Source organism: Schistocerca piceifrons, chromosome 4 (genome assembly GCF_021461385.2).
Source record: "Schistocerca piceifrons isolate TAMUIC-IGC-003096 chromosome 4, iqSchPice1.1, whole genome shotgun sequence".
Taxonomy (NCBI): Eukaryota; Metazoa; Arthropoda; class Insecta; order Orthoptera; family Acrididae; genus Schistocerca; species Schistocerca piceifrons.
In genome coordinates this window covers 472,117,934-472,142,984 of record NC_060141.1, presented here as the reverse complement: position 1 = coordinate 472,142,984, position 25,051 = coordinate 472,117,934, and the positions used below count along the sequence as shown (strand labels likewise).

Sequence of the window (25,051 nt, the reverse complement as noted above, 5' to 3'; positions counted from 1 at the left end):
TAAAAGAACATCACTTTAATTTATTATCTTTTGACAGGCACCGCCCGTACCTAGGAAAACATTTCACGCAGCGTTCCGCGACCTGTTTCGGAAAATGAAAGATACAGCCGTATTCTGCAGCGCGCTGCGATAAATTTCCACGCGTAGGAAAACGTACGACTTAGGCCTCATATCACAGCGTTCTGTTATGAGCCGTACTCTACCAATGCCTCGTCGCCTACTCGTTGTTTCACCGTCCTTCAATCACTTTCCATAAATGATGATGACAGGAGCCCGAAATGCAGCTGAGCAGCTATGCCTTTTCCAAGATGCTCGGTCCGAGATTCAGACTCATAACAATCTGCCCTTTGTCAAAGTCGCTTATATCAATGGTTTTCCTATTTGCGGCCTGTGTCGGCACTAGAATGATTTCCCAATAGTTTCTGTTCTGGGTACACATACCATATTTTACGGACTATAAGACGCAACTTAATATTTAACCAATTTTTTAAAAATATTTTTACAATTTTTATTATTAGATTGCAAAGATAGACTAAAAACATTCATAGTTTATAAAACCCAACTAACCTTTAAAATCCCTGAAAATCGTAATGTGAACTTTCCTCTTCTTCTTCTTTTTCTTCTTCTTCTTCTTCTTCTTCTTTTTCTTTCTCTTCGTCGTCATCATTGTCCTTTTCGTGTATAATATAGTCTTCAATGCCATCGAGAAGCCGCACTTCTTCACAGATTTAACAATAATGTCTTCTCTCACTAAAGATCACGACTATTTCATCCACTGACACACTTGTTTGATTACAAGTCTTTTTAAAGGTACCTTCAGCTTGAATTCGTGTTGAGTTTCGTTCATCATCCAATTGTTCCATTTCTCTCTGACATACGATTTAAACTTTTTTTTTTTTGTCGAGGTATCAAGAGGTTGAAATCGTGAAGCAAGTCCTCCCCGAATAACAGCAACCTCTGTACTTCTTTGTATCAATTTCTCTTCCACAGAATTTTGCAAATGACGGCTAAACTGATCTGGTACAAGAAGAGAACCATTCTTAAAGCACCTTTCCTTCTCTCCCACACTTTATTAGTCCATGATTTCATTCTAATCTCGTCCATCCAACTCTTGTCATGGACATGAACAACACCTGGCGATGTTTCAGAAGATTTTGGCATTGTTTTGCACTTGAAAATGATCATTGGATTAAGTTTAGTACCGTCAGTACAACAACAGCGTAGCGCATTTTTTCATGTCTACTTGTTTTTATAGTTACAGTGTTAGCACCTTTCATGGCAACGGTTCTGTTACTCAGCACATCAAATGTCAGAGAAATTTCGTCCATATTCGCTTTCTGGCTTATTTCCATACTGGTTTTCTTTCGATGTTGAATAATAAAGCGATAGAAATACAATATTTTCTCTTCATACTCTTGTGGCATTTTCTGAGATATTTTGGCTTTGGTTCGCATGCTAAGTTCATGACGCTTCATAAACCTCTATCACCAACCAACTCCACCCTTAAAGACTGAAGTTCCACTGTAGCGCTAGCTTACGAGTGTGTATCTAAATCATTTTTGTACTCCACTGCCATTTTGACAGTCTCTTTGAATCCATTTCAATACGTCATCTTCTAGTTCTCGTCATTTTGCATTCAGTCATGTGTTTGCACATTTAGTCTTCCTCTTTTCTTAAGTTCTTCTTTACTAGCCCGCCAATCGCTAATGGTTTTTCCTGTTGATGGAGAGCCGAAATGTCGCTTAGCTGCTCTGTTTTCATGTTCTTCTACATATGCTATTCCTTTCAATTGATGGCCCACTTCATACGAATACCTTTTATTTTTTTCGGTTGCGAAACTAGCCACTAACAAAAATATTGTACTGTTACCAACAACACAAATTACTTTCAATTCTCAAGTTCACTGGCACCGTAGACTGCAATGACGCGTCATAAGCTAGACAGTGTTCTGCGTTTGTGACGGCGAGGCGCCAGGGAGACAGTGCTAACAAGCTTGTGAATCGCCGCAACTTAGGTTCATCGCATGGGTGCACTCCTGCTGCCTAATTGAATACAATGCTGCCAGATAGAGACAGGTTTCCCATGGCATCGAATATTTGGCCATTTATAAGATTGGTAAGAATTTTAAACCAAACAATGGACATCTTATATTAATTTTGACTGCAAGACGCTCCTGAATTTTGGAGGTAATTTTTCGAAAATAAGTGCTTCTCGTAGTCCGTAAAATACGGTATACACTCCTCATAGCGTCACGTTCCCGTAACGCCACCAGGTGAAATTAAACCTCGCATTGAACAGTGGTCATAATGTTCTGGCTCATTACGTTGTAGAGTGTTCCTCACCAGTCTCCAATCGAAAACTATGTTCTCCAGTTCTCTATTACTACATCCTTCTCTTCGCCAAAATTTCCCAGTATTTTCCACCTATTCACACTCATCTAATAGAGTAGAAGTGATTCAGTATTTTACCTCTGTGTCAGTTGAACTTCTGCTTCCTGTCCAAGCCTGCACTTGTTCACCACCTCTCCAGAGCCGTTGTTCTCGCTCAACTTTCTCAACTACCCTGTGTCCAGCACCCGTCGGCAGGCTCCACGGAGATTACATCCCCGTCCCCAGTAAATGTGCTGGTGGACGTGTGAAATTGTAGTGATTATTTGGCTGTAGAACCCCATGAAGACGAAGCATGAGACACGAATTTAGTGTCTTCAGAACTGATCTTACGCGTCTTCGTAAGGTTACGGCCCGCTGTGTGAACTTTACAGACAAGAACTGAATGTGTCGGTTACAGTGAGGTGGAAAAGTCATGGGATAGCGATATGCACACATACAGATGGCGGTAATATAGTCTGCACAAGGTGTAAAAGGGCAGTGCACAGTAGGAGCCCTCATTTGTATTCAGGTGATCCATGTGAAAAGGTTTCTGATTTGATTATGGCCGCACGATGGGTATTAACAGGCTTTCATCACGGAATGGTAGTTGGAGTTAGCTGCATAAGCCATTCCATTACAGAAATAGTTAGGGAATTTTAGTTGGCGAGAGCTGATGGTACGGTTCGAGTGTGGTGCAGACCCCACAAAGACTGACCCAAGTCGTCAACAAGACATTGTTCAAGTTGGTGGTGGCTTCATAATGGTGTGGGCTGTGTTTATGTGGTTCATTGACTGTAAATAGTTACGTTCGGCTACTTGGACACCATTTTCAGCCATTCATGGACGTCACATTCACAGACAACGACGGAATTTTTGTAGATGACAATACGCCATGTCACCAGGACACCACTGTTGGCGACTGGTTTGAAGACCATTCTGGACAATCTGAGCGAATGGTTTGTCAACCCAAATTGCCTGACATGAATCCCATCGATCATTTATGGGACGTAAGCGAAGATGAGTTTGTGCACAAAATCCTACACCAGCAACACTTTCGCAATTATAGACGGCTATTGAGGCTGCATAATGCAATATTTCTCCAGGGCTCTTCCAACGACTTGTTAACTCCATACCACGACGAGTTCCTGCACTAAGCTGAGCAGAAGGAGTTCCGACCCGATATTAGGATTATCCTATGACTTTTGTCAAATCAGTACATGTTCAATGCAGTGTTCGAGCACTATGTGGATTGTGTACCCTAAGTACATTTCACCACATTCGCGTGGCACTTCGAATACACTGGGCACTCTCAAATTAAGGTCGTCTTTCGCTGACTGCAGCACTTTTCTAATTGCAGCTGTTTGCGAGACATTGCCGTGACCCTACATCGTACATTCGAATAGTTCAAATGGCTCTAAGCACTATGGGACTTAACATCTGAGGTCATCAGTCCCCTAGAATTAGAACTACTTAAACCTAACCAACCTAAGGACATCACATACATCCATGCCCGAGGCAGGATTCGAACCTGCGACCGTAGCAGCAGTGCGGTTACGATCTGAAGCGCCTAGAACCGCTAGGTCACAGCGGCCGGCTACATCGTACATGCTAGGCAAATTTTATGCAAGGATGTTGTCATGAAAAACACCGGGAACAAACCAACATTGTTTCCACAGTGCCTCTGACCTATTTTGCTTTTTTCAGTTGTGGTGGTAAAGTAGTATTCTAGTGGCTGAGTCGTTGCTTAGTTTCTAGGTCAGACTCACAATACCACGTCTGGTCACCTTTAATTTTTTGATAAAATCCGTCTTGTGGCCTGGTTACGTCGTACTGCCAACTGCGAAAAGGGCGGACGCGTGAGAGAATGTTAATGCGAACAGGCACTCTGACCTAACTGACTCTCCTGCACACAGGACGATTATCATTCTATTCGATTGCATTTATAGTGTTACACATGACATTTGTGAAATAATTACTTGTTTTGTTACGCTGATGTTTGTCACTTATAAAAGCCAGTGTTTAATTTAAGTGGTGTTGACATCATTGATGCATGTAATGCTACGGATACACTGTCCAGTCACATTAATGTGACCACTTGTCAAAAGCCTCAACGACCGCCTTTTGCAACGGGAGCCATGCAGGAAGGGAGTAAATCAAGTTCTTGGAGGTACTGACAGGGGTGTGGAGCCATGCAGACTCCAATGCCGTGGCCAGCTGCGCTAGAATTTTCGGTTCATTATCCATGGTACAAACAGCCCGTTCGAGGTGCTCCCACAGATTCTCGGCTGGAATTATATTAGGGATGTTTGGTGGCCAGAAGAGTACGATAAAATCATCTTGCATCTTTACGGACCACAAATGTGCACTGCGAGCTGCGTGGCATGTTACATTGTCCTGTTGATAGATGTCATAGTGAGAAGGAAAAACAAACTGCATGTAGAGTGGACAAATTCCCCAAGGCGAGATGCGTACTTGTGTTCATCCATCGTTGTTTCCAGAAAGTCGAGATAACCCCGGGAATGCCATGAAAACATTCCCCAGATGATAAAGCTCCCTCCTTGTTGTGGGGTGTTTGCTTTCAGAAGTTTCACGCCGCCCACGCAAGAGACCATCAGTCTGATGGAGCAGAAAAGGTGATTCATCCGAAAAGTCAACCTGTCGCCACTTAGTGGACGTCTAGTGCTGTTTCCTGTATTCGTTGTTGATGAAGAGTAGTCAGCACGGATTCATAAGCCGGGTACCTACTGTGGAGGCCAATACACAGCAGTGTGCACTGAACGGTCTTTGAGGAGACACTACTGGTAGCTTCTTGGTTCATCTGGGTGGTTAGACGCTCAACATCTGCACGTCTGTTCGCTCGTATACATCTTTACAGCTGTAGTCCACCCCTGTAACCTATGGCCCGTGTGCACCACAGTTGCTTCGGCTGTAGCTTTGGATAGCGCCATTTTCCCAGGGACAGTGCTCTTTAACCACGGCAGCATACGAACCACTTACAAATTAGCCGCTTCGTAAACACTTCTACCCTTAGGCCTAAAGCCAATGATCATGCTCTTTTTGACGTCAGCTAAATCACTCCATTTTCGCATTACAACAACTGCACTGTTTTCCGTGTTCCCCGACATTCCTTACATACCCTTCGCTGCTAGTGCTCCCACCTGGCGTCTGTGAGGGGTTATTGCACGCTGACGTCGAACTTTGGTGGTGTCACAATAACGCGACGGGACCGTGTAATGCTGATATGGGGGTGGGTTTCTCTGGGAAGTGGTGGCTGCAAGAAATAATCATATTCAACACGAATATCAGCGTTTATTGATAATTGCCTTGTGCTTACAAATTAAGACTTTAGCCCCAAGGGCCGGCCGAAGTGGCCGTGCGGTTCCTAGGCGCTACAGTCTGGAACCGCGAGACCGCTACGGTCGCAGGTTCGAATCCTGCCTCAGGCATGGATGTGTGTGATGTCCTTAGGCTAGTTAGGTTTAAGTAGTTCTAAGTTCTAGGGGACAGATGACCTCAGCAGTTAAGTCCCATAGTGCTCAGAGCTATCTGAACCATTTTTTTTTTTTTTTTTAGCCCCAAGGCCGGCCGGAGTGGCTGAGCAGTTCTAGGCGCTACAGTCTGGAACCGCGCGACCGCTACGGTCGCAGGTTCGAATCCTGCCTCGGGCATGGATGTGTGTGATGTCCTTAGGTTAGTTAGGTTTAAGTAGTGATAAGTTCTAGGGGATTGATGACTTCAGCAGTTAAGTCCCATAGTGCTCAGAGCCATTTGAACCATTTTAGCCCCAAGAAATTAATAAAATCTAAAAGAATAAAAACAATTGATGGTTATAGCCACAAAATTACAATAACAGCTTTCAAGAAAATTTCTTTAAGTGCAAATTGAACAACACTTCAACATCAGCAGTGACATATTAGCTTAAATACTAATGAGCAGTCACCGTTTAGCTAAACTATGAAATACAACATGGCAGCAAAATGACAAAATAATTCTTATAAACTTTTCCTTAAAGCAGGGTAAACACTGCGTCAGCAACCTCAGCAGTGACTTACCAGCTCACATAATAACACGTAGTCACCGTAAAACTAAACTGCGTAATACAACACAGCAGCAAAATGAAATAATAACTTTTAATTGAATTCTCCTTAAGACAGTTTAAACAGTACTTCGGCAATCTCAGCACTGACTTACAACGAGTTATCACTGATAAATTACCAAAGCAGACACAGTAACAACAATTTTTAAAGAATTTTTAAGTGGGTTGTCATTAATTGCAGAAGCAGCTGATTTCAGGAGTAATTTATCACATTACATAATGCTGAGCTCCACCACTCAATGTGACACGGCACCAAAATGCCAATAACAGATTTTAATAATTACTTTTTCGAAAACTTCGTTAGATATCGATCATGAAATGACCTTAGGGCCTAGAGTTCCATACAACCAAATGTTGGCTAGATAATGCTTTATCTACTTAGTCTCAAAATTAAGATGAGCCACCATATAAATACCAACCAACAGCACCTCATGGGTTTACACACCCTTATTACATCTGGCCGAGGGAGACTTCCACGCCGCACGGGATTAGCCGAGCGGTCTAGGGCGCTTCAGTCATGGACTGTGCGGCTGGTCCCTGCGGAGGTTCGAGTCCTCCCTCGGGCATGGGTGTGTTTGTCCATAATTTAGGTTAAGTAGTGTGTAAGCTTAGTGACTGATGACCTTAGCAGTTAAGTCCCATAAGATTTCTCACACATTTGAACATTTCATGAGACTTTACTGGCGGCTCAACCAGCCCCTCGCAAAACAACTGCAATCCTAAGTTAGGTTTAACACTGGCCACTACTATAATAGAGAAATCTACCATCAGATATCGGGCAAATATCCAGTCTTAAACAGTACTACAACCGAAACCTTTAGCGATCATGTGGATGCAGCTAGCGAACGGTGAATGAGAAAAGGAGTTACGTAGATAGTGCAAATACGGTTATATTCTTTTGCAATGTTGTAACTCGTCCATAGACAAAGGACTATGAACGTCCGTCATGACAGAGCGCTATACACTGTAGTGCCAAAGAAACTGGTAGAGGCATGCGTATTCAAATACAGAGGTTTGTAAACCGGCAGAATAACGACGCAGCAGTCGGCAACGCCTATATGAGACAAGTGTCTGACGCAGTTGCTAGATTGGTTACTGCTGCTACAATAGCAGGTTATCAATATTTAAGTGACTTTGAACGATGTGTTACAGTCGGCGCACGAATGATGAGACATAACATCTCCGAGGTAGCGATCAAGAAGGAATTTTTCCGTGCGACCATTTCACGAGTGTACCGTGAATATCAGGAATCCGGTAAAACATCAAAGTTCCAACATGGCTGCGGCCGGAAAAATATCCTGCAAGAACGAGACCAACGACGACTGAAGAGAACCCTTCTACGTGCTGTAGATTTCAGTGAAGAACCATCTATAAGTGTCAGAGTGTGAAACATTTAATGAAACATCATCGATATGGGCTTGCGGAGCCAAAGGCCCACTCGTGTACCCTTTATGACTGCACGACACAAAGCTTTACGCATCGCCTGCGCCCGTCAACACCGACACTGAATTGTTAAAGACTGGGAAAACATGTTGCCTGGTCGGACGAGTCTCGTTTCATATTCTATCGAGCGGATGGACGTGTACGGGTATAGAGACAACTTGATGAATACATGAACGGTGCGTGTCAGTAGGTAACTATTCAAGGTAATGGAGACTCTGCAATGGAGTGGGGCGTGTGCAGTTGGAGCGATACGGGACACTTGATACTTCTAGATACGACTCTGACAGGTGACACGTACGTAAACATTCTGTCTGGGCGCCTGCATCCTTCATGTCCATTGTTCATTCCGACGGACTTGGGCAATTCCAGCAGGAGAATGCGACACCCCACACGTCCAGAACTGTTACAGAGTGGCTCCAGCAACGCTCTTCTGAGTTTAAACACTTCATCTGGCCAAAAGACTCCCCAGACATGAACATTGGCCATGTCTGGGATACCTTGCTACGTGCAGTTCAGGACAGATCTCAACTCCCTCGTAGTCTTATGGATTTATTGACTGCCCTGCAGGATTCATAGTGTCAGTTCCCTCCAGCACTGCTTCAGACATTAACCGAGTCCATGCAATGTCGTGTTGTGGCACATCTACGCTCTTGCGGGTGCCCTACACGATATTAGGCAGGTGTACCAGTTTCTTTGGCTCTTCAGTGTAATTCAAAGGCAACAGTCACCTCGAGCCCCGCAACAAGTGTTGGAACCTTCCGGCAACCGAGAAAATATTCGCATCCGAGAACATGTCACGTATTCAGCTTTTGCTCACACTAAGTCTGCTCTCTGTGCCACAGATTCCGTATGAACAACGAAGGTCAGCCAATATAAATTAGCTTAGGATCCATGCTCTGCGAAGTACAGATTCTGGTCTGCGGCATGCCAAACTTCAAGCGTGCCTCTTGTGAGGGTCGTGTGCTGCCCAGCTTGTCACTCGGCTTTCTCGGAAGTAACTGACTGACCTGCAAGGTAATTCTAGTCTTAATTACAGATCTTCTTACGTTAAAACTAGGTCCAGGACGTCTACATTGCTTTTCTCTGGTAGGTTTTCCGAGTCTTCATAATGAGATTGCAAGAATGCTGCAACATTTCGATCGACATATTTGTGTGAAAATAATAATAATAAAAATTAAATTATGTCTTCAGAGAGCCAAAAATAATTAATTCACACTGAAAACTTGTTTTGTTTGTAATCTGTGTTGTCGAGAAATGTGAATCATAATACCAATTCATATGCAGATATGCAGTACGAGTGTACTACCATTTCAAAGGGACGCGGTTACTGCTTCCACTGTTTCTCATCCTCCTGCACGGCGCCGCGTCGCGGGGGGGGGGGGGGGGGGGGGGGGGGGGAGACCAGTGACGCGAGGCTGAGCGCTTTGGCACTCGGGCCCGGGTATTGCCTGCAAGCTGATACCTTGGCCGCACCTGTTCTACGGTATTTGCTGACATGAATCCGACAAAGCATGTTTGGAACAAGTTGAAACTATCAGTGCATAGTCGTGGGAATCTTACTCGGGAGGCCGCCATCGAAAATTGAAACAGGCTTCGGCTCAACTATCGTGGACAGTGAGCCACAGTGGATCAAACCATGTTGTAATGTGTGGTGAACAGCAACATGCTATTGAATGCTATCCTGATGCAGATTTTGATTTCATATATGTGCAATTTCCAAGGGATTGCCTTTACTTTTGTTACTAATTGGTTTTCATTTGTGTTATTTTCATAAAGCTTGTTCTTTCATTCCCTGCCCCCCTTGAATTTAATCCCAAATATTTTCACAGGTACACCGATGCTGCAAGACTTTTCTTGGGAATTTTAGTTAGATAAGCTCTTCGCGACCAGTTTGCTGTATTGTTCTTTGTTTTCCAGAGGATCAGCTTCTCATGGTGTTATACGACATGATTGTTGCTGGCTTGGAAGAAATAAGCAACGCTCTTCGATTTGCATTTCTTATGATGTTACGGCATCCCGATGTCCAGGGACGAGTTCACAATGAGATAAAAGAAGCAGTTGGTACTGACAGATTTCCAACACTCGAGGACAAAGACAGGTATTTAGATAAACGTTATACCGTTACACGTAAAGGAGAAAACTGATGAGACTCGACATCTAGAATTCGTAATTTTGTGACATATGTAACCCACCAATCTTAATTTCGAAAATGACTTGAAGTTTACCATTAGCTGTACAGCACTGACCATTTACAATATTAATTTTAAAAAAAATTGTGTCGCTTTGTTGTATATTTTGCATTATCTGTACAGTTATTTAATTTAAAAATATTATTCTCATACTCGTATGTCATCTCAGTTTTCTGATATCTACCATCAGTACCAAGCTTGACCTCTTTGTTTACTATTATACAAGTGACATTTGATAGGTTTTTTCAATTTCGGTAACAAGCCGAAGTCTGCTGGACTCATGTCCGGGCTGTAGGGAGGATGCGGCAAAACTTCCCGCCCGTATTCGCGCAGTTTCTGGGCTGCACATTGCCCATATGCGGGCGAGCATTGTCGTGGAGAATGCGTGGCCGAGGCTCGAGCAACTGAGGTTGAGTTTCTACATTTTTCTGCGCAGGTTTTGTATGAAGTTACGATAATACACTGCTGTAACGCTTGTTCCACATGGGATTCTATCCGTCATGATGAGTCCTTGGTGATCATAAGCAAAAATCTTCACTTGCTTGAGCTTTGATTGAGTGCGTCGAAATTTTTTTTGGACACGAGGAAGATGAGGCTCTCTACTCACTGGACAGCGATTTCAAAGTTGAGGCTCTCTACTCACTGGACAGCGATTTCAACTCTGGTTCAAAGTCTCTAATCTGGGTTTCATCAATATATACAACTGGACAGGAGAATCGTTGACACTCACGGACGAATCGTTGCTTGAGCAAGGTTGCAATGTCCAGACGTTTCTGCTTCTCTTCAGCGGTAAACAGTGTGGGATACATCTCGCATAAATTTTTCTCTTCTTCAAATCATTCGTCATCATACGGAATACTGATGCTGGGGGAATTGCCGCGGCTTCAGAGAGTTCCTTACAACTCGCACTGCAATCTCTTTCCTGAACATGTCGCATAAGTTTCTCACTTCGTTCATCTGTTGACGTTTTTGGTCTTCCGGATCATGGATTATCATCTATGCTCATACGACTACCACGAAAGCTATTAACCCAACGTGAAACTGTACTACGGTCCCCTGTAAACTCACCACAAGCTTCACTTAACGCACTGTGGTTTTCTGTTGGGTTCTTGCCGCATAAAGTTTCTGTCTTGATGTACGACCTCTGGTTTTCAACAGTCACAGTACCAGATACCCCTGCAGGGTCTGTTTCTAACTCTAGCCAATTTTATAATAGAATACACAGCGAAAAACCAAACACACATGCTTCTTCTTCAAACTCCCGACTATATGTGACGTAATTTTCACTGTTGTTACATCAAAGAGCCACAGTAATTCCAACGTGTGTATTACTTATGAAATGTCCCTAGTAATTACTTACTTCACCGTCTTCTTGCATACTCGTATGTTACAAAGAAGTACTTCTATTCTGATCATCTTCTGAAAATCAAATAACTAGAGTTCTTATTTTTCTTCTTGATTCTTCATCTTACAGTGTTGGGGATCAATAAAATTGCTGACAACTAATTGTATATCTAATTAAAATATTTATTCGAGAAAGGTACGTTTCTCGCAGAAACTTAGCCTTGTGTCATAAAAGAACGACTAATACAGAAGAGATACACTAAGTTAAAAAATCGCTATCGTGAGGAATATTTCCTGATCTGAGTTACGGAAGAAAAGCATGAAATTCTGTATTAAAACTGTACGATGGACCGGCACTCGAACCTGGAACGTTTGCCTTTCGCGGGCGAGTGCGCTGCCAACTTTCTATTTGTTCTTTTTTTCATTTTGGTCGCCCATCTCCCGTTTTAGCCCATACATTCACTGGCCAGCCGGAGTGGCCGAGCGATTCTAGGCGCTATAGTCTGGAACCGCGCGACCGCTACGGTCGCAGGTTCGAATCCTGCCTCTGGCATGAATGTGTGTGATGTCCTTAGGTTAGGTTAGGTTTAAAAATGGTTCAAACGGCTCTGAGCACTATGGGACTTAACATCTATGGTCATCAGTCCCCTAGAACTTAGAACTACTTAAACCTAACTAACCTAAGGACATCACACAACACCCAGTCATAACGAGGCATAGAAAATCCCTGACCCCGCCGGTAATCTAACCCGGGAACCCGGGCGTGGGAAGCGAGAACGCTACAGCACGACCACGAGCTGCGCACAGGTTAGGTTTAAGTAGTTCTAAGTTCTAGGGACTGATGACCACAGCAGTTAAGTCCCATAGTGCTCAGAGCCATTTGAACCATTCACTCACCTTCTTTGCCTTCTACGCTTCTTCGTTGTTTTGTTGTTTCTTCTTTAACATCGTAAAACATGGAAATATCTCCTTCTGTGAAACTAGAAGATCTACATTTCTTAAAACACAGTTGTAATTGCTATTCTTAAAAAGGATATTCTACTTGAAATTAAAATTCGTTTCGTATGAACAAATGTATCCTGACTTCTCTGCAGTTGAGGGTTGCTGTTCACCAAGGCTGGTGAAATTCTTCTTTCTAGAAAATTGCGAAAACGTCTAAAAACTTCTTCTTGAAGGTGAAAGTTTTGTATTCCGTAAACGCAGCTTGCTATAGGAAAATTAAATAGTTTCTTCCAAAGCGGAAAGGTTCTGCTCGACGAAAGAAACATCGTGTTCACTACCTAAGGACCCAACATTTTTTTATTTTTTGTTTTATGTAAATGAAACCTGTGTTCAGTCGCGTCGGTCAGTATGGCAGTACAGGGGTCAAAAATCGGGCAAAATTATCTTTGTGTTTCGTGCAATGTAGCAGTTTGTGTGCTTCACTGTCAGGTAATACCAATATTTTCTTCTTCTTATGTCTTCAGTCATCAGGTTGGTTAGCAGCAGTTTTCCATGCATTTCTGTCTTCGGCTTCCCCCTTGAGGGCTGTATAGGTAGTGCAGCTGGTATCTTCATGATCTGGTTGATGTATTCTAGTCTTGGTCTGCTTCTTGTATTTTTCCCGTCTACTGTCTCTTCAATGATGCTTTTAATGATACCATCACGTCTCAACAGATGGCCGACCCGTGTGTTCCTTCTGTGTCTGATGAACTTCAGGAGACAAGGCTTCTGTTCCTTTGCTCTGTGGAGACCCTCTTCGCTTGATGTCTTGTCTACGCAGGAAATCTTGAGCATTCTACAGTAGTACCTCATCTCGAAGGCTGTTATTTTATATTTTGTCTGCTTCTCTTGTGTCCCTGTTTCACCTCCGTACAGTAGCACACTCGAAATAAATGTCTTTATGAGGTTTTTCCTGAGACGTTCGTCTATGCTGCTGGATGTGAAAAGGTTTCTTCCCTTGTTAAAAGCAGCATTTGCCAGATGGATCTGGCTTGCAATATCGTTCCTTGACCCTCCGTCTGATTTAATTTCACTTGTTTTCCTTTTATTCTTAGCCAGTCCTAAAGTTTTCTCTGCTTTTATAGTAATTTATACATGGAGTTCATGCGAACACTTTTTTTGTTGTCTCAGTTCATTCTCTAAATTTTTCTATATTTTGTATTGCAATATTAGCTGTAATGGAGTTGTATCTGATTAAGTTCTTGCTTGTACTTTTTGGTTTTGATGGGAGAGATCGAATTTTAATCTTAGAGTGACAATTATCTGAATAAAATTCCCAAGTTCTGATTACTTTAATATTCATAATTTCCGTGATATTCCTTTTAGATATGGCTGTGTGATCCAGTTGAAATTCTCTTAGGTTTGGTGTTGGAGGTGTCCAACTGTTGGCTTTCTTGTCAGTTTGCAAAAATGTGTGGACATCAGTTTTAACTGGAACATGTTACACATGATGATCAGTTTCTCACCGTTTCTGTTTGTTCTTAAGTGTGCTAGATATTTGCCTATAACTATCTTAAATTTCTTTTCTCTCCCAACTTGCACATTGAAGTCGCTGAGAAGTATTTTAACATTGTTTTCAGGTATGTTGGAGATTTCAGATTCCAAAGACCCGTAAACTGATTTACTTTGTGCAGATTTCTTCTTTTATCATAATTAATAGGTGCATGGCAATTTATAAGGGTATAGCTTCTATTCTTGCACTTCATTGTTAATATGGACATTCTTTCTGATTTCAACGTAAACTGTTATACTGTCACCAATCTTTTTGCTGGTCCCTTACTTTATAACAGATTATCATCACTGAGATAGATCTACATACAATCTAACGCGTCATTTCTGCATCCATGTAACGATCGAAACTACAAACTGTGTTGTGATCGTCTTTGGTGAAGCTGTTAATTGAATACTGTAGGCTCCGTTTTGGCATCTTTCGTTTTGATGCCATGATCAGTAAACATCTTGACAACACTTTATTCATCCAAGGCGTAGCGCTCAAATGGTTATACGAAATGCGATATTTAGTCATCCTGAGTTTGAAATATTTTTATTTGCTTGTTTTGAAAGTACTATTCTACCAAGGCATTCTTTTGCAATAGTTTAGTTGAATATGACTGATTGATAAATAACTAAGGCCTTGACCTTTATCACATGGTTTGATGCACATCCCATAAAAATGAAGTCTGAGAATTCATATCAGTAAAATAATGGCAAAAACTTTTATTATTTGTAGGTTGGTTTACACCATGGCTGCCCTAATGGAGTCAAAGAGAATGTGTTACGTGTTACCAATACGTGGATTTCGGCGGTTACTCGAAGACACCACGCTACACGGCTATAGACTCCCAGTGGTTTGTACATTTATTGTGTCACTAAGACCAAAACCTACACTATGTGATAAAAAGTATCCGGACACCCCCAAAAACATACGTCATCCATATTAGGTGCATTATGCTGCCACCTACTGCCAGGTACTTCATATCAGCGACCTCAGTAGTCGTTACATATCGTGAGAGAGCAGAACGGGACGCTCTGCAGAACTCATGGATTTCGAACATGATCAGGTGATTGGGTTTCACTTGTATCATACGTCTGAGCACGATATTTCCACGGTCCTAAACTTCCCTAGGTCCACTGTTCGCGATGTGATAGTGAAGTAGAAACGTAAAGGGACACGTACAGCACAAAAGCGTGCAGGGCGACCTCGTCTGTTGAAGGACAGAGACCGCCGACAGTTGAAGAGGGTCGTAGTGTGTAATAGGCAGACATCTATCCAGACCATCACACAGGAATTCCAAACTGCATCAGAATCCACTGCAAGTACTATGGCAGTTAGGCGGGAGGTGAGAAAACTTGGATTTCATGGTCGAGCGGCTGCTCAAAAGCCACACATCAATCACACTGGTAAATGCCGAACGACGCCTCGGTTGGTGTAAGGAGCGTAAGCATTGGACAACTGAACAGCGGAGAAACGTAGTGTGGAGTGACGAATCACGGTACACAATGTGGCGATTCGATGGCAGGGTGTGGGTGTGGCGAATGCCCGGTGAATGTCATCTGCTAGTGTGTGTAGCGCCAGCAGTAAAATTCGGAGGCTGTGGTGTTATGGTGTGGTCGTGATTTACGTGGAGGGGGCTTGCACCTCTTGTTGTTTTGAGTGATCCTGTTACAGCACAGGCCTATACTGATGTTGTAAGCACCTTCTTGCTTCCCACTATTGAAGAGAAATTTGGGGATGGCAATTGCATCTTTCAACACGATCGAGCACCTGTTGATAATACACGGCCTGTGACGGACTGGTTACACGACAATAACATCCCTGTAATGGACTGGCCTGCAGGGAGTCCTGACCTGAATCCTTTAGAGCACTTTTGGGATGTTTTGGAACGTCGACTTCGTGCCAGGCCTCACCTAACGACATCCATACCTCTCCTCAGTGCAGCACTCCATGAAGAATGGGCTGCCATTCTACAAGAAACCTTCCAGCAGCTGAATGAACGTAATCCTGAGAGAGTGGGCCAACACGATATTGAAATCCAGCATTACCGATGGTGGGCTTCACGAACTTGTAAGTCATTTTCAGCCAGGTGCCCGGATACTTTTGATCACATAGTGTACATCAGCCACTAATTAGAAACTTACTTTGTCTCATTATCAGTTCTTACCAAATGGAATCTTTAGTTGATATACTAACCTTGAAAGGAAAATCAGTAGTTTTTGTGCCAGCATTGTTCATTTTTTTACGTATATAGTACTATAGTACAGCGTGAGCCAACTTATGAGGGTACAGATTATCAAGCTCGATTTTTTAAAAAAGTCTCCGTTGATGATTATCCCCCCCCCCCCCCCACCTTGCCATACGTACCATCTTCGATTCCAAAACTGTTACTTCATGATCACTCTGTTTTTGCATCTATCTGAAATCCACACTGTCAAGTTCCCCTGGGGCGTTCTGGTAACTGATCAAAAATAAAAACTGCCCTGGAGGAGAAATTGTATCTAACCAAATTACTATATTTACAGGACGGTGCTGATCCGGATATACATAGTAATAATTACTTTGCCGATAAAATACCTCAGCGATGCCGATATCAATGTGTATATCAGCGAGTATCTGCTATTATAATTGATTTAAAAGACAAGCTACAAGTTCGAGAAGCTGTCATCCATTGAAACAGAAACTAGGCCAGTGAGACTCACTTCATCTGTTGGGAAAACGCTGTAACCTGAGTCAAGGGGAGGTAAACGCAAAAGGGTAGAGCTCTATTTATTATCGGCAGTTAAAAACATGTGGCACATAATGCTACCACTTAGAGAACTCTCAGCAAGCGATGGGAAAGAACATCATGTACCCTCAGTGTGTCTACCTATGGATCTTATTCGAAATGCTGAAGAGGTTATTTCGGCAGTCATTCAAGGAACAAGTTGTACCAACTGCAGATAGTGGCGTTCGTTTGGAGAAACGATGCCTGTCGTCTGGTTTCTGATGTCATACTTAGATCATTCCAGAAACCAGCAGAGAAGGTTAGTATGCAACATTCTTCCCAGAACTGATAACGGCCCCCACATTCTGTGGTGCGTTGAAGGATTAAAGGAAGGTTTAAACCAGAGCCTGTGAAGGTTATGTACAAGCTAGGCAGTTACTTCCTAGACTTGCGCTGCACTGCCCCGAAACGTAAGACCCCCCCCCCCCCCAAGTGTCTCGAGTGTCCTCTACACGTCAGAGGCTGCTACCCAAGTAACTGAACCAGTGTACCTGAATATGTGTTGAATGAACGTGAGGTTTTTTTGAGAAACTGACTCTCCATGCAGTCCACATAATACACCGAAGCGGCAAGGAAACAGATGTAGGCATGCACATTCAAATACAGACATATGTAAAACGGCAGAATACGGCGCTGCGGTCGACAAAGCCTATATAAGACGAGGGTCTGGCCCAGTTGTTAGATCGGTTACTGCGCTACAGTGGCAGGTTATCAAGATTTAAGTGAGTTTAAACGTGATGTTATAGTCGGTTCACGAGCGATGGGACACAGCAGCACCGAGACAGCGAACAAGTGGGGATTTTCCCCTACGACCATTTCACGAGTGCGCCGCGAATGTCAGGAATCCTATAAAACATCAAATCGCCGACATCGCTGCGGCCGGAAAAAAGATTCTGCAAGGACAGGACGAACGACGACTAAAGAAAATCGTTCAACGTCACAGGATTGCAACCCTTCCGTAAATTGCTGCAGATTTGAACACTGGGCCCTCAACAAGTGTCAGCGTATGAACCATTCAACTAAACATCATCGATATGGGCTTTTGGAGCCGTAGGACCGCTCATGTACCTTTGATGACTGCATGACACAAAGCTTGACGCCTCGCCTGGGCCCGCCAGTACCGACATTGGACGGTTGATGACTGGAAACATGTTGCCTGGTCGGACGAACCTCGTTTCAAATTTTATAGAGTGGATGGACGTGTACGGGTATGGGGACATCCTCATGAAACCATGGACCCTGCATGTCAGCAGGGGACTCTTCATTCTGGTGGAGGCTCTGTAATGGTGTGGCGCGCGCGCAGTTGGAGTGATGTGGGACCTCTGATACATCTAGATATGACTGTCAGGTGACGCGTATGTAGGTATCCTGTCTGATCAACTGCATCCTCTCATGTCCATTGTGCATTTCGATGGACATGGACATTTCTAGCGGGACAATGCGACATCACACAAATCCAGAATTGCTATAGAGTGGCGCCAGGAACACTCTTCTGAGTTTAAACACTTCCGCTGGCTACGATGTCCCCAGACATGAACATTATTTAACGTCTCTGGGATGCCTTGTTATGTGCTGTTCAGAAGAGATCTCCACCCCTTTGTATTCTTATGGATTTATGGACAGCCCTGCAGGATTCATCGTGCCAGTTCCCTCCAGCACTATTCCAGACATTAGTCTAGTCCATACTAAACCGTGTTGCGGAACTTCCACGTTCTCGTGGGGGCCCAATACGATATTAGGCAGGTGTAACAGTTTCTTTGGCTCAGCAGTGTAAGAGCTGTAAGAGACCCAGAAGCATCGGTGTAAGATCCAAAGAAACCCTTCTCTCAGGCGACAGTATTAAAATGCTAGTGCATAACTGCTGAATCATTCGCAACACTGTGCCAGGTTTTGAAACGTTCCTGAAAACCAGTGATGCTCAGGTAATACTAAGTACAGAAAACTGATTGAAACTTGAAATACTCAGTAGAGAAATTTATTGGGAAGCGTTTATCAATGGGACAGACTACTGGGAAAAAGAGATGTAAAGAGGTGTTTTGTTTGTTTCAGTAGACAAGAAACTCAAACCCACGAAGATAGAAATCAAAATTGCATGTGAGAAGGTTTGAGCAACATTCGGACTTGTCTGTGGGTATACACTTGTAACTCTATCCTTCTATCGACCGCCAGACTCGCCCCTCGTGATGCATTCAAGAATTTTAAAGAGAACCTCAGTTCGTTAGTACTTAAATTCCCCAGTGAAGCTGTAAACATTGCATAAGACAGATGACTCGCAATATGATGGCTGTGGTTGGAGTTGCACATTACACTGTCTTTATTGTTCAATGTAAATGACTGTACAAGTTCAGCAGCCAACAGTTGTGGCATTGCTAGTCAGGTCAGCTTATCGGCGGTCGTATTATATCGGATACGAAAAATCAGTTTTTAATTGTCCTGAGGCAAAAAACTGCATAAAAAGGAAAATGACGTTGGGTTTTAAAGGAAGATAACAACGGTTTCTAACTGTCGTCAGACTGGCACAAGACATTTTCGATATTCTTTTCACCATTTTCAGCCATAAGATGAAATACGGAAAAAGCATGTTCCACAGCAGATCAGAATGTGTCTGGGGTCACTTTCAGAATGCAATGTGCAGTGCCTACCTACAGTTCAGTTCTGTTCATACATGGAGTACTGGAGACAACATGTTTCAGTTGACCCTGCAGCTAGAAATCACATGGATTAATATGAGGTGAGTAGCAGGGCAAGATCAGCATCACACCAACCTGCATTTTTGCCAAATTTATTCTAGATGGCGGGTCCAAGACGGCAGCAACACACTGTGTCGTCATTGTGGGAAGTTCAAATTTTGGTGGTAAGCTCAAATTTTGGCGTGAAAAATGGTCATTTGGGCTACATCCACTAACCTAACCCCCCTCACAACCCCCTCCCCCCTACCCCTCCTCCAACTGGAAATTGACAGGAGAAGGACACCCGTCTGTGCTGTGCTGTTGGATAGGGTGGATGTAAGTCTTTATTTTGTATGCATTAAACCCTCCCCTTCTTTCGCCAAACTGGAAATTCGTAGGCAAAAATTTGGAAATTTTTGGTAGGGTCTTATGGGACCAAACTGCTTAGGTCATCGGTCCCTAATCTTACGCACTATTTAATCTAACTTAAATTAACTTACACTAAAGACAACACACACTTCCATGCCGAAGGGAAGACTCGATCCTCTGATGGTGGGGAGGCATGCAGACGGTGGCAAGACGCCTCAGACCACATGGCTGCACCATGCAACTGGACGGGAAAAGGACTCAGTCTGTGTTGGCCTGCTGAATAGGATGGACGTAAGTATGCATTGTTAATTCAAACAATTTTGATTGTCATGGACAGTAGCTCAGTGTTCACCATGAGGTCCAGAGACCAGCTGACCTAGTTCACAATATCATCCCCTGAGGGCACTGTCGGCCCTCCTTCTCTGTCCTACCGTGACATAATCCAAGTTGGCGGTTTGGGGAAAAAATGGCTGAAAAAGACTCAGTCTGTGTCTAGCTGCTGGGCTGGGAGGACGGATGTAATTGTTTACTGTGTCCAATGGAAGTGATGTATGTGCTGAAAAAGAAGGAGTATGTTAGCTGTAAGCATGCATCTGACGGATGTGTCGATAGCAGTGATATTTGATGAAGATGTTCATCCCAGAGTCTCTGCGCCCCGCTGGAATAGAAGCAACGCGCCAGGCTCCCTGCCCCAATTGTCTCTGCGCCGGTTTACAGCACGGCCCTGTGGTAGCAGCAGGACCACGCACTAAGCACTTCCTGTCGCATTGAAAATACCCGCAGTTTTCCTCCTTCCTCATCCCCAGTACACAGATGCCCTTGGTCACTGAACATAATCTGCTTCAGGAGTTATTATACCAGGTGTTGCAGAAAATTGCCACATACATATCTTGAATATGTTACAGGAAAAAAATGTACCACTGTATAAAGAGAGAGAGAGAGAGCATCCAAACGATACGAGAATATGTAAACAATTCCAAGGTTTACCACCAGAGCCACATTTGAACACAGACTCTAAAAAATCGTAGCACACTTTTGAAACCACCCCAGAGATACTTAGGACGCTTTTGTGGAAAATATCCTTGTCTTTGTGCATGAGATGCTTCAGGATTTATTAAATCCAGCTGAATATGTCTGTAGATACACTTTCAAAAAAGATCTCGGCACAGTGGTTTGCCGCAATTTTGTGATGTATATTGCCACACTCGAGCACGGGGTTTAAAAAGATCCCTGCACACATGAGAAACCACCCTGAGACACTTCACACGTCTTCGTGGGAAACAGATCCTGAAACCCATATCAGCCACAATATCTGATTTTACACGCCAAAACGATGGTTTTTGGAAGTCAAAATACATATCTCTGAAACTCTAAACAGGACGCTCAACACTTTTAGAGCTCTGTCTGCTTGTTTGAAGACACTGCCAGAGAGAGAGAGAGATAGAGAGAGAGAGAGAGAGAGAGAGAGAGAGAGAGAGAGAGAGAGAGAGAGAGCTGCTGTGGAATTCATCACTTTTCGGAAACAGTGAGTGTGCTTCGTTTTTTATATTTGCTGCAGGAGTTAGGAACGTTATTTTCCTCACTTCTCGAAGTGCGCACTGTTGTGTTAGCACAAACAATAGGATCAGAACAATTACACTAATGGAATTCGAAGTACTGCCCTACAGACGAGAAAAATGGCTGCAATTTTCGGCAAATGTTCGATGTCCTACAGCTGCTGGTCTGAAGATGCTCTGAAGTCACAATGGCAAATGCGGGACAGTAACCCTCCAAATCTGGATGGTCTGCTTGGACATGTCTCTGAATACTCAAACAAAGAAGACATCGCATTACTCTCAGACGTCACAGACCTTTCCGTAGATACGTTTCCCCCGTCTTGTTTGAACGAGTCTGTAGAGATTCCTAAGACCTGTAGAAATGAAGTCTTGTGAGTGGAGCATTCTGAGTGGAGAATTCTGACTGGCTCTTACTTAATTTACCTGTCAAACTGCTGCCAGTGTGGAAGCACTGTCCACCATTATCTGAAGACGAGACTTTTAGCGGGAAAAGTATTTTTTACAGATCGAGAAAAACATACAGCAGTCATTTTGCACTGACAGTTAAACCCTTCAAAAATGGTCCACACCACATGAAATGCAGAACGACAAATCCTCAATTACACTAATCTGCTACTGTCGAGGAAAGCTTGAAGTTTTCGGTTTGAAACCCGCCAAACTGCTGCTGCCAGCACGAGTCTTTCAGCGTCATAACTATTCCATACAGACCTAAAAAAAAGCAACCATATTGTACTGACAGTAAAACCATACAAAAGTGGTCCATAGATCATGAACTACGGAAGAAAAGACATTTCAGCATTTGCACTGCACTGCTCTGCTGCTGACGAGGAAAGCTTCAAACTTTTTTTTAGCATGAAACCGATCTCCAACCGGATTATATCACCACATGCTATATCGATTTAGTAAACATACAATACGTATCTTGCACCATAAAAAATCACAACTTCTGCAGCCTGCATATAGGTATCAACCACCAGACTCTCGTACATACATAAGCCTAGGTGGCGTTGCTTCCTTCGATAGTCGGCGGAATACTCTTTGTCGCCTGTGCTATTACTATTTCCATAACTATCCCACGCAGTGCAAGGTTTAACTCATGTATCACAACGCATCCTTATAGCGACGACTATAATTATAATCTTATAGACTTCGCGAGATAGACTTGACTGCAGTATGAAGCGATTCCTGATTACTGACGAACATCAAGACAGCAGTGGTCCGTCAACTGACAGAGGGGAAGGACAATCAATGGTGAAGAAAGTCCGCAGTGTGTAGTTTGTTTAACGATTTTAGCTGCTGACGGCATGAAACCTAACAAGTAAAGAGACATCTTGAAACCAAACATCCTGAATTAACATGAAAACCAAAAGATTTTTTTATCAGGAAATTAACGTTTTAATATCTACCCAGAAGAACTTTGCTAGAACTACGAATGTGACGTCTAAGGGCCTTTTAGCCTTTTACCAGATTTCCCATACAACTGCTAAATGCAAGAAACCACACACGGTTGCAGAAACTCTGGTTTTACCAGCAGCGATTGATGTAGTCAACAATGTTTGGCGACTCATTCGCTAAACAGTTGAAAAGTATGCCTGACAGTCACGGCGCATAGAAGAATTTTAGACACATCTGACGATTTACTAGAGCAGTTAATCGATAAATTACGCAACAACTATTTTGCACTTCAGGTGGACGAAGCAACTGATACAAAAACGCTCATTTGATTGCTTATGTTCCTTTCCTTGATGAATTTAACATTTGAGAGGGGTTTCTTTTCTGTGAGCCGATACTGAAAACAGCTACAGGTGAAAGCCTTTTTGATATGCTCAATACTTTTTTTAATCAAAACGGTATTTCATGGAATAGGTGCATCGGAGTATGCACAGACGGAGCTCGCTCAATGTCTGGTACTCATGGTGTACTGCAAGCGAAAGTTAAAGCTGTAGCTCCTGAGTCTGTATGGACTCACTGCGTGATACATCAGGAAGCTCTAGTCGCTAAATAACTTCGTCCATTACTTCATGAAGTTCTGCAAGGGGTTATACAAACATTTGACATTATTAAAGCAAAATCTATAAATTCGAGGCTTTTTAAAGTGCTGCGTGAGGAGATGGCTTTTCTGAACACACACAGTTACTCTGTTTTTAGTAATGTTCGATGACATTCAAGGGGTAAAGTATTGAAAAGAATCTTTGAACGGAGGGATGAGGTATTCTGTTTTTGAACGGAGAGAAGTCACTCTTTGGCAGACTGTTTCAACAACTGAGATGTTTATTTAAAAAGGCTTACCTCACTGATGTTTTTGAGAAACTGAATTTTCTTAACACTTCACTTGAAGGTAATCAGGCTACTGTACTATCTTGAAACGAAAAGGTGAAGACGTTTATAAAGAAATTAGAGCTGCAGCAAAACCGAATGGAGGGTGGCATACTAGATATGATCCGTACTATGGTGTCACTGTTAGAAGATACAGATAATATGATATTTCTAAAGCGATAAAAGCTAACTTTATCATCTTGCAACATTAAAAGTTCAATTCGAGAAATATTTCAGCAATGATTTCGATAAATTTAATTAGATTAAAAATCCATTCATAAATGATCCTCGACCATCATCCGTAAATATAAAAGAGCAAGAACAAGTTATTGAACTCACTTGTGATACTTCAATGACGAGTAAATTTAATGAAGTGTCTTTGTTCGAATTCTGAATACACTTTAGCAAGGACTTTCCAACGCTAAGCCAAAATCCAACGAAGGTCCTGATTCCTTTCGTAACAACGTACTGTACGAGTCTGGGCTTTCAGCTGTGTCATCTTTGGAGTTGAACGACTGTTCAAAGCTAAATGTAAACAAAAAACTTCGATTGACTCTTTCTGCTATTCCTCCAAGTCTTGAGAAACACCTGGTATGAAGCCGGTATTTGCAACTCCTTCATTCCGCCGCCACATATTTCTCCAGTATTTGTAACACATTCTATCTCAATATCATGACAGAGAATCATTTTAAAAAAGAATGCAGCGCTAGGTTGTGGTCGTAAGAAATGTACAAAATAGTGATACGCTTTCTAGTAGAAATGCTGTCTGTGATTTGGAATCAAGCCTTTCCATTCAACCCCATACCTGCATTGGATCATATGAAAAATTCTTTTAATGGTTACAGCCATTAGTGAATCATATTCATGGCATCCTCATATCTCGAAACAAGTCACCTTTTCTGAACCTACCTGCTACAGTAAAACTTCAACATGTTTTTTTAGGTAGCCCCTATGCATCTTGTAGCTGTTTCTTAGTCTCTGTAGCTTTGTCCATGTGATCGTTCCAGTTTAAATCAGAATGAACAGAAGTCAGAGAGTGTAATATCTACCACCTTCTGCAACCTGGGTAGTAAAGAGTGAACTGACTTAGCACAACAGGACCATGTTTAGAAGTTTCGGTGGAAATAGGAACATGTTGTCGTAGTTCCCCCAATAGTGCATGATGTGTAATGCCAAAGCCAAACGAAACTTCCTCCCACAACACACACACTAGATGATTGTAAACAAAAGACAGTCACTACATACAGAAAGTGGAAGAGCTTTGCAGCACTGTGGAACGCTTCCAAAGGATGAGGATTTTGCTACCACATTGTGGTGTGTCTCCAACCTACACTACTGGCCATTAAATTTGCTACACCAAGAAGAAATGCAGATGGTAAACGGGTATTCGTTGGACAAATATATTATACTAGAACTGACATGTGATTACATTTTCACGCAATTTGGGTGCATAGATC

At 42.8% G+C, this 25,051-nt stretch overlaps 1 protein-coding gene across 1 annotated transcript in view; it reads left to right on the top strand.

The window, feature by feature from the left end:
* LOC124796252 (methyl farnesoate epoxidase-like) overlaps window positions 1-25,051 on the top strand; it is a 312,563-nt gene that overhangs the window by 189,028 nt on the left and 98,484 nt on the right. Inside the window, exons 6-7 of the mRNA XM_047260354.1 lie at window positions 9,826-10,006; window positions 14,653-14,770. Coding sequence (XP_047116310.1) covers window positions 9,826-10,006; window positions 14,653-14,770 — 299 coding nt within the window. The remainder of the gene's footprint in view (window positions 1-9,825; window positions 10,007-14,652; window positions 14,771-25,051) is intronic.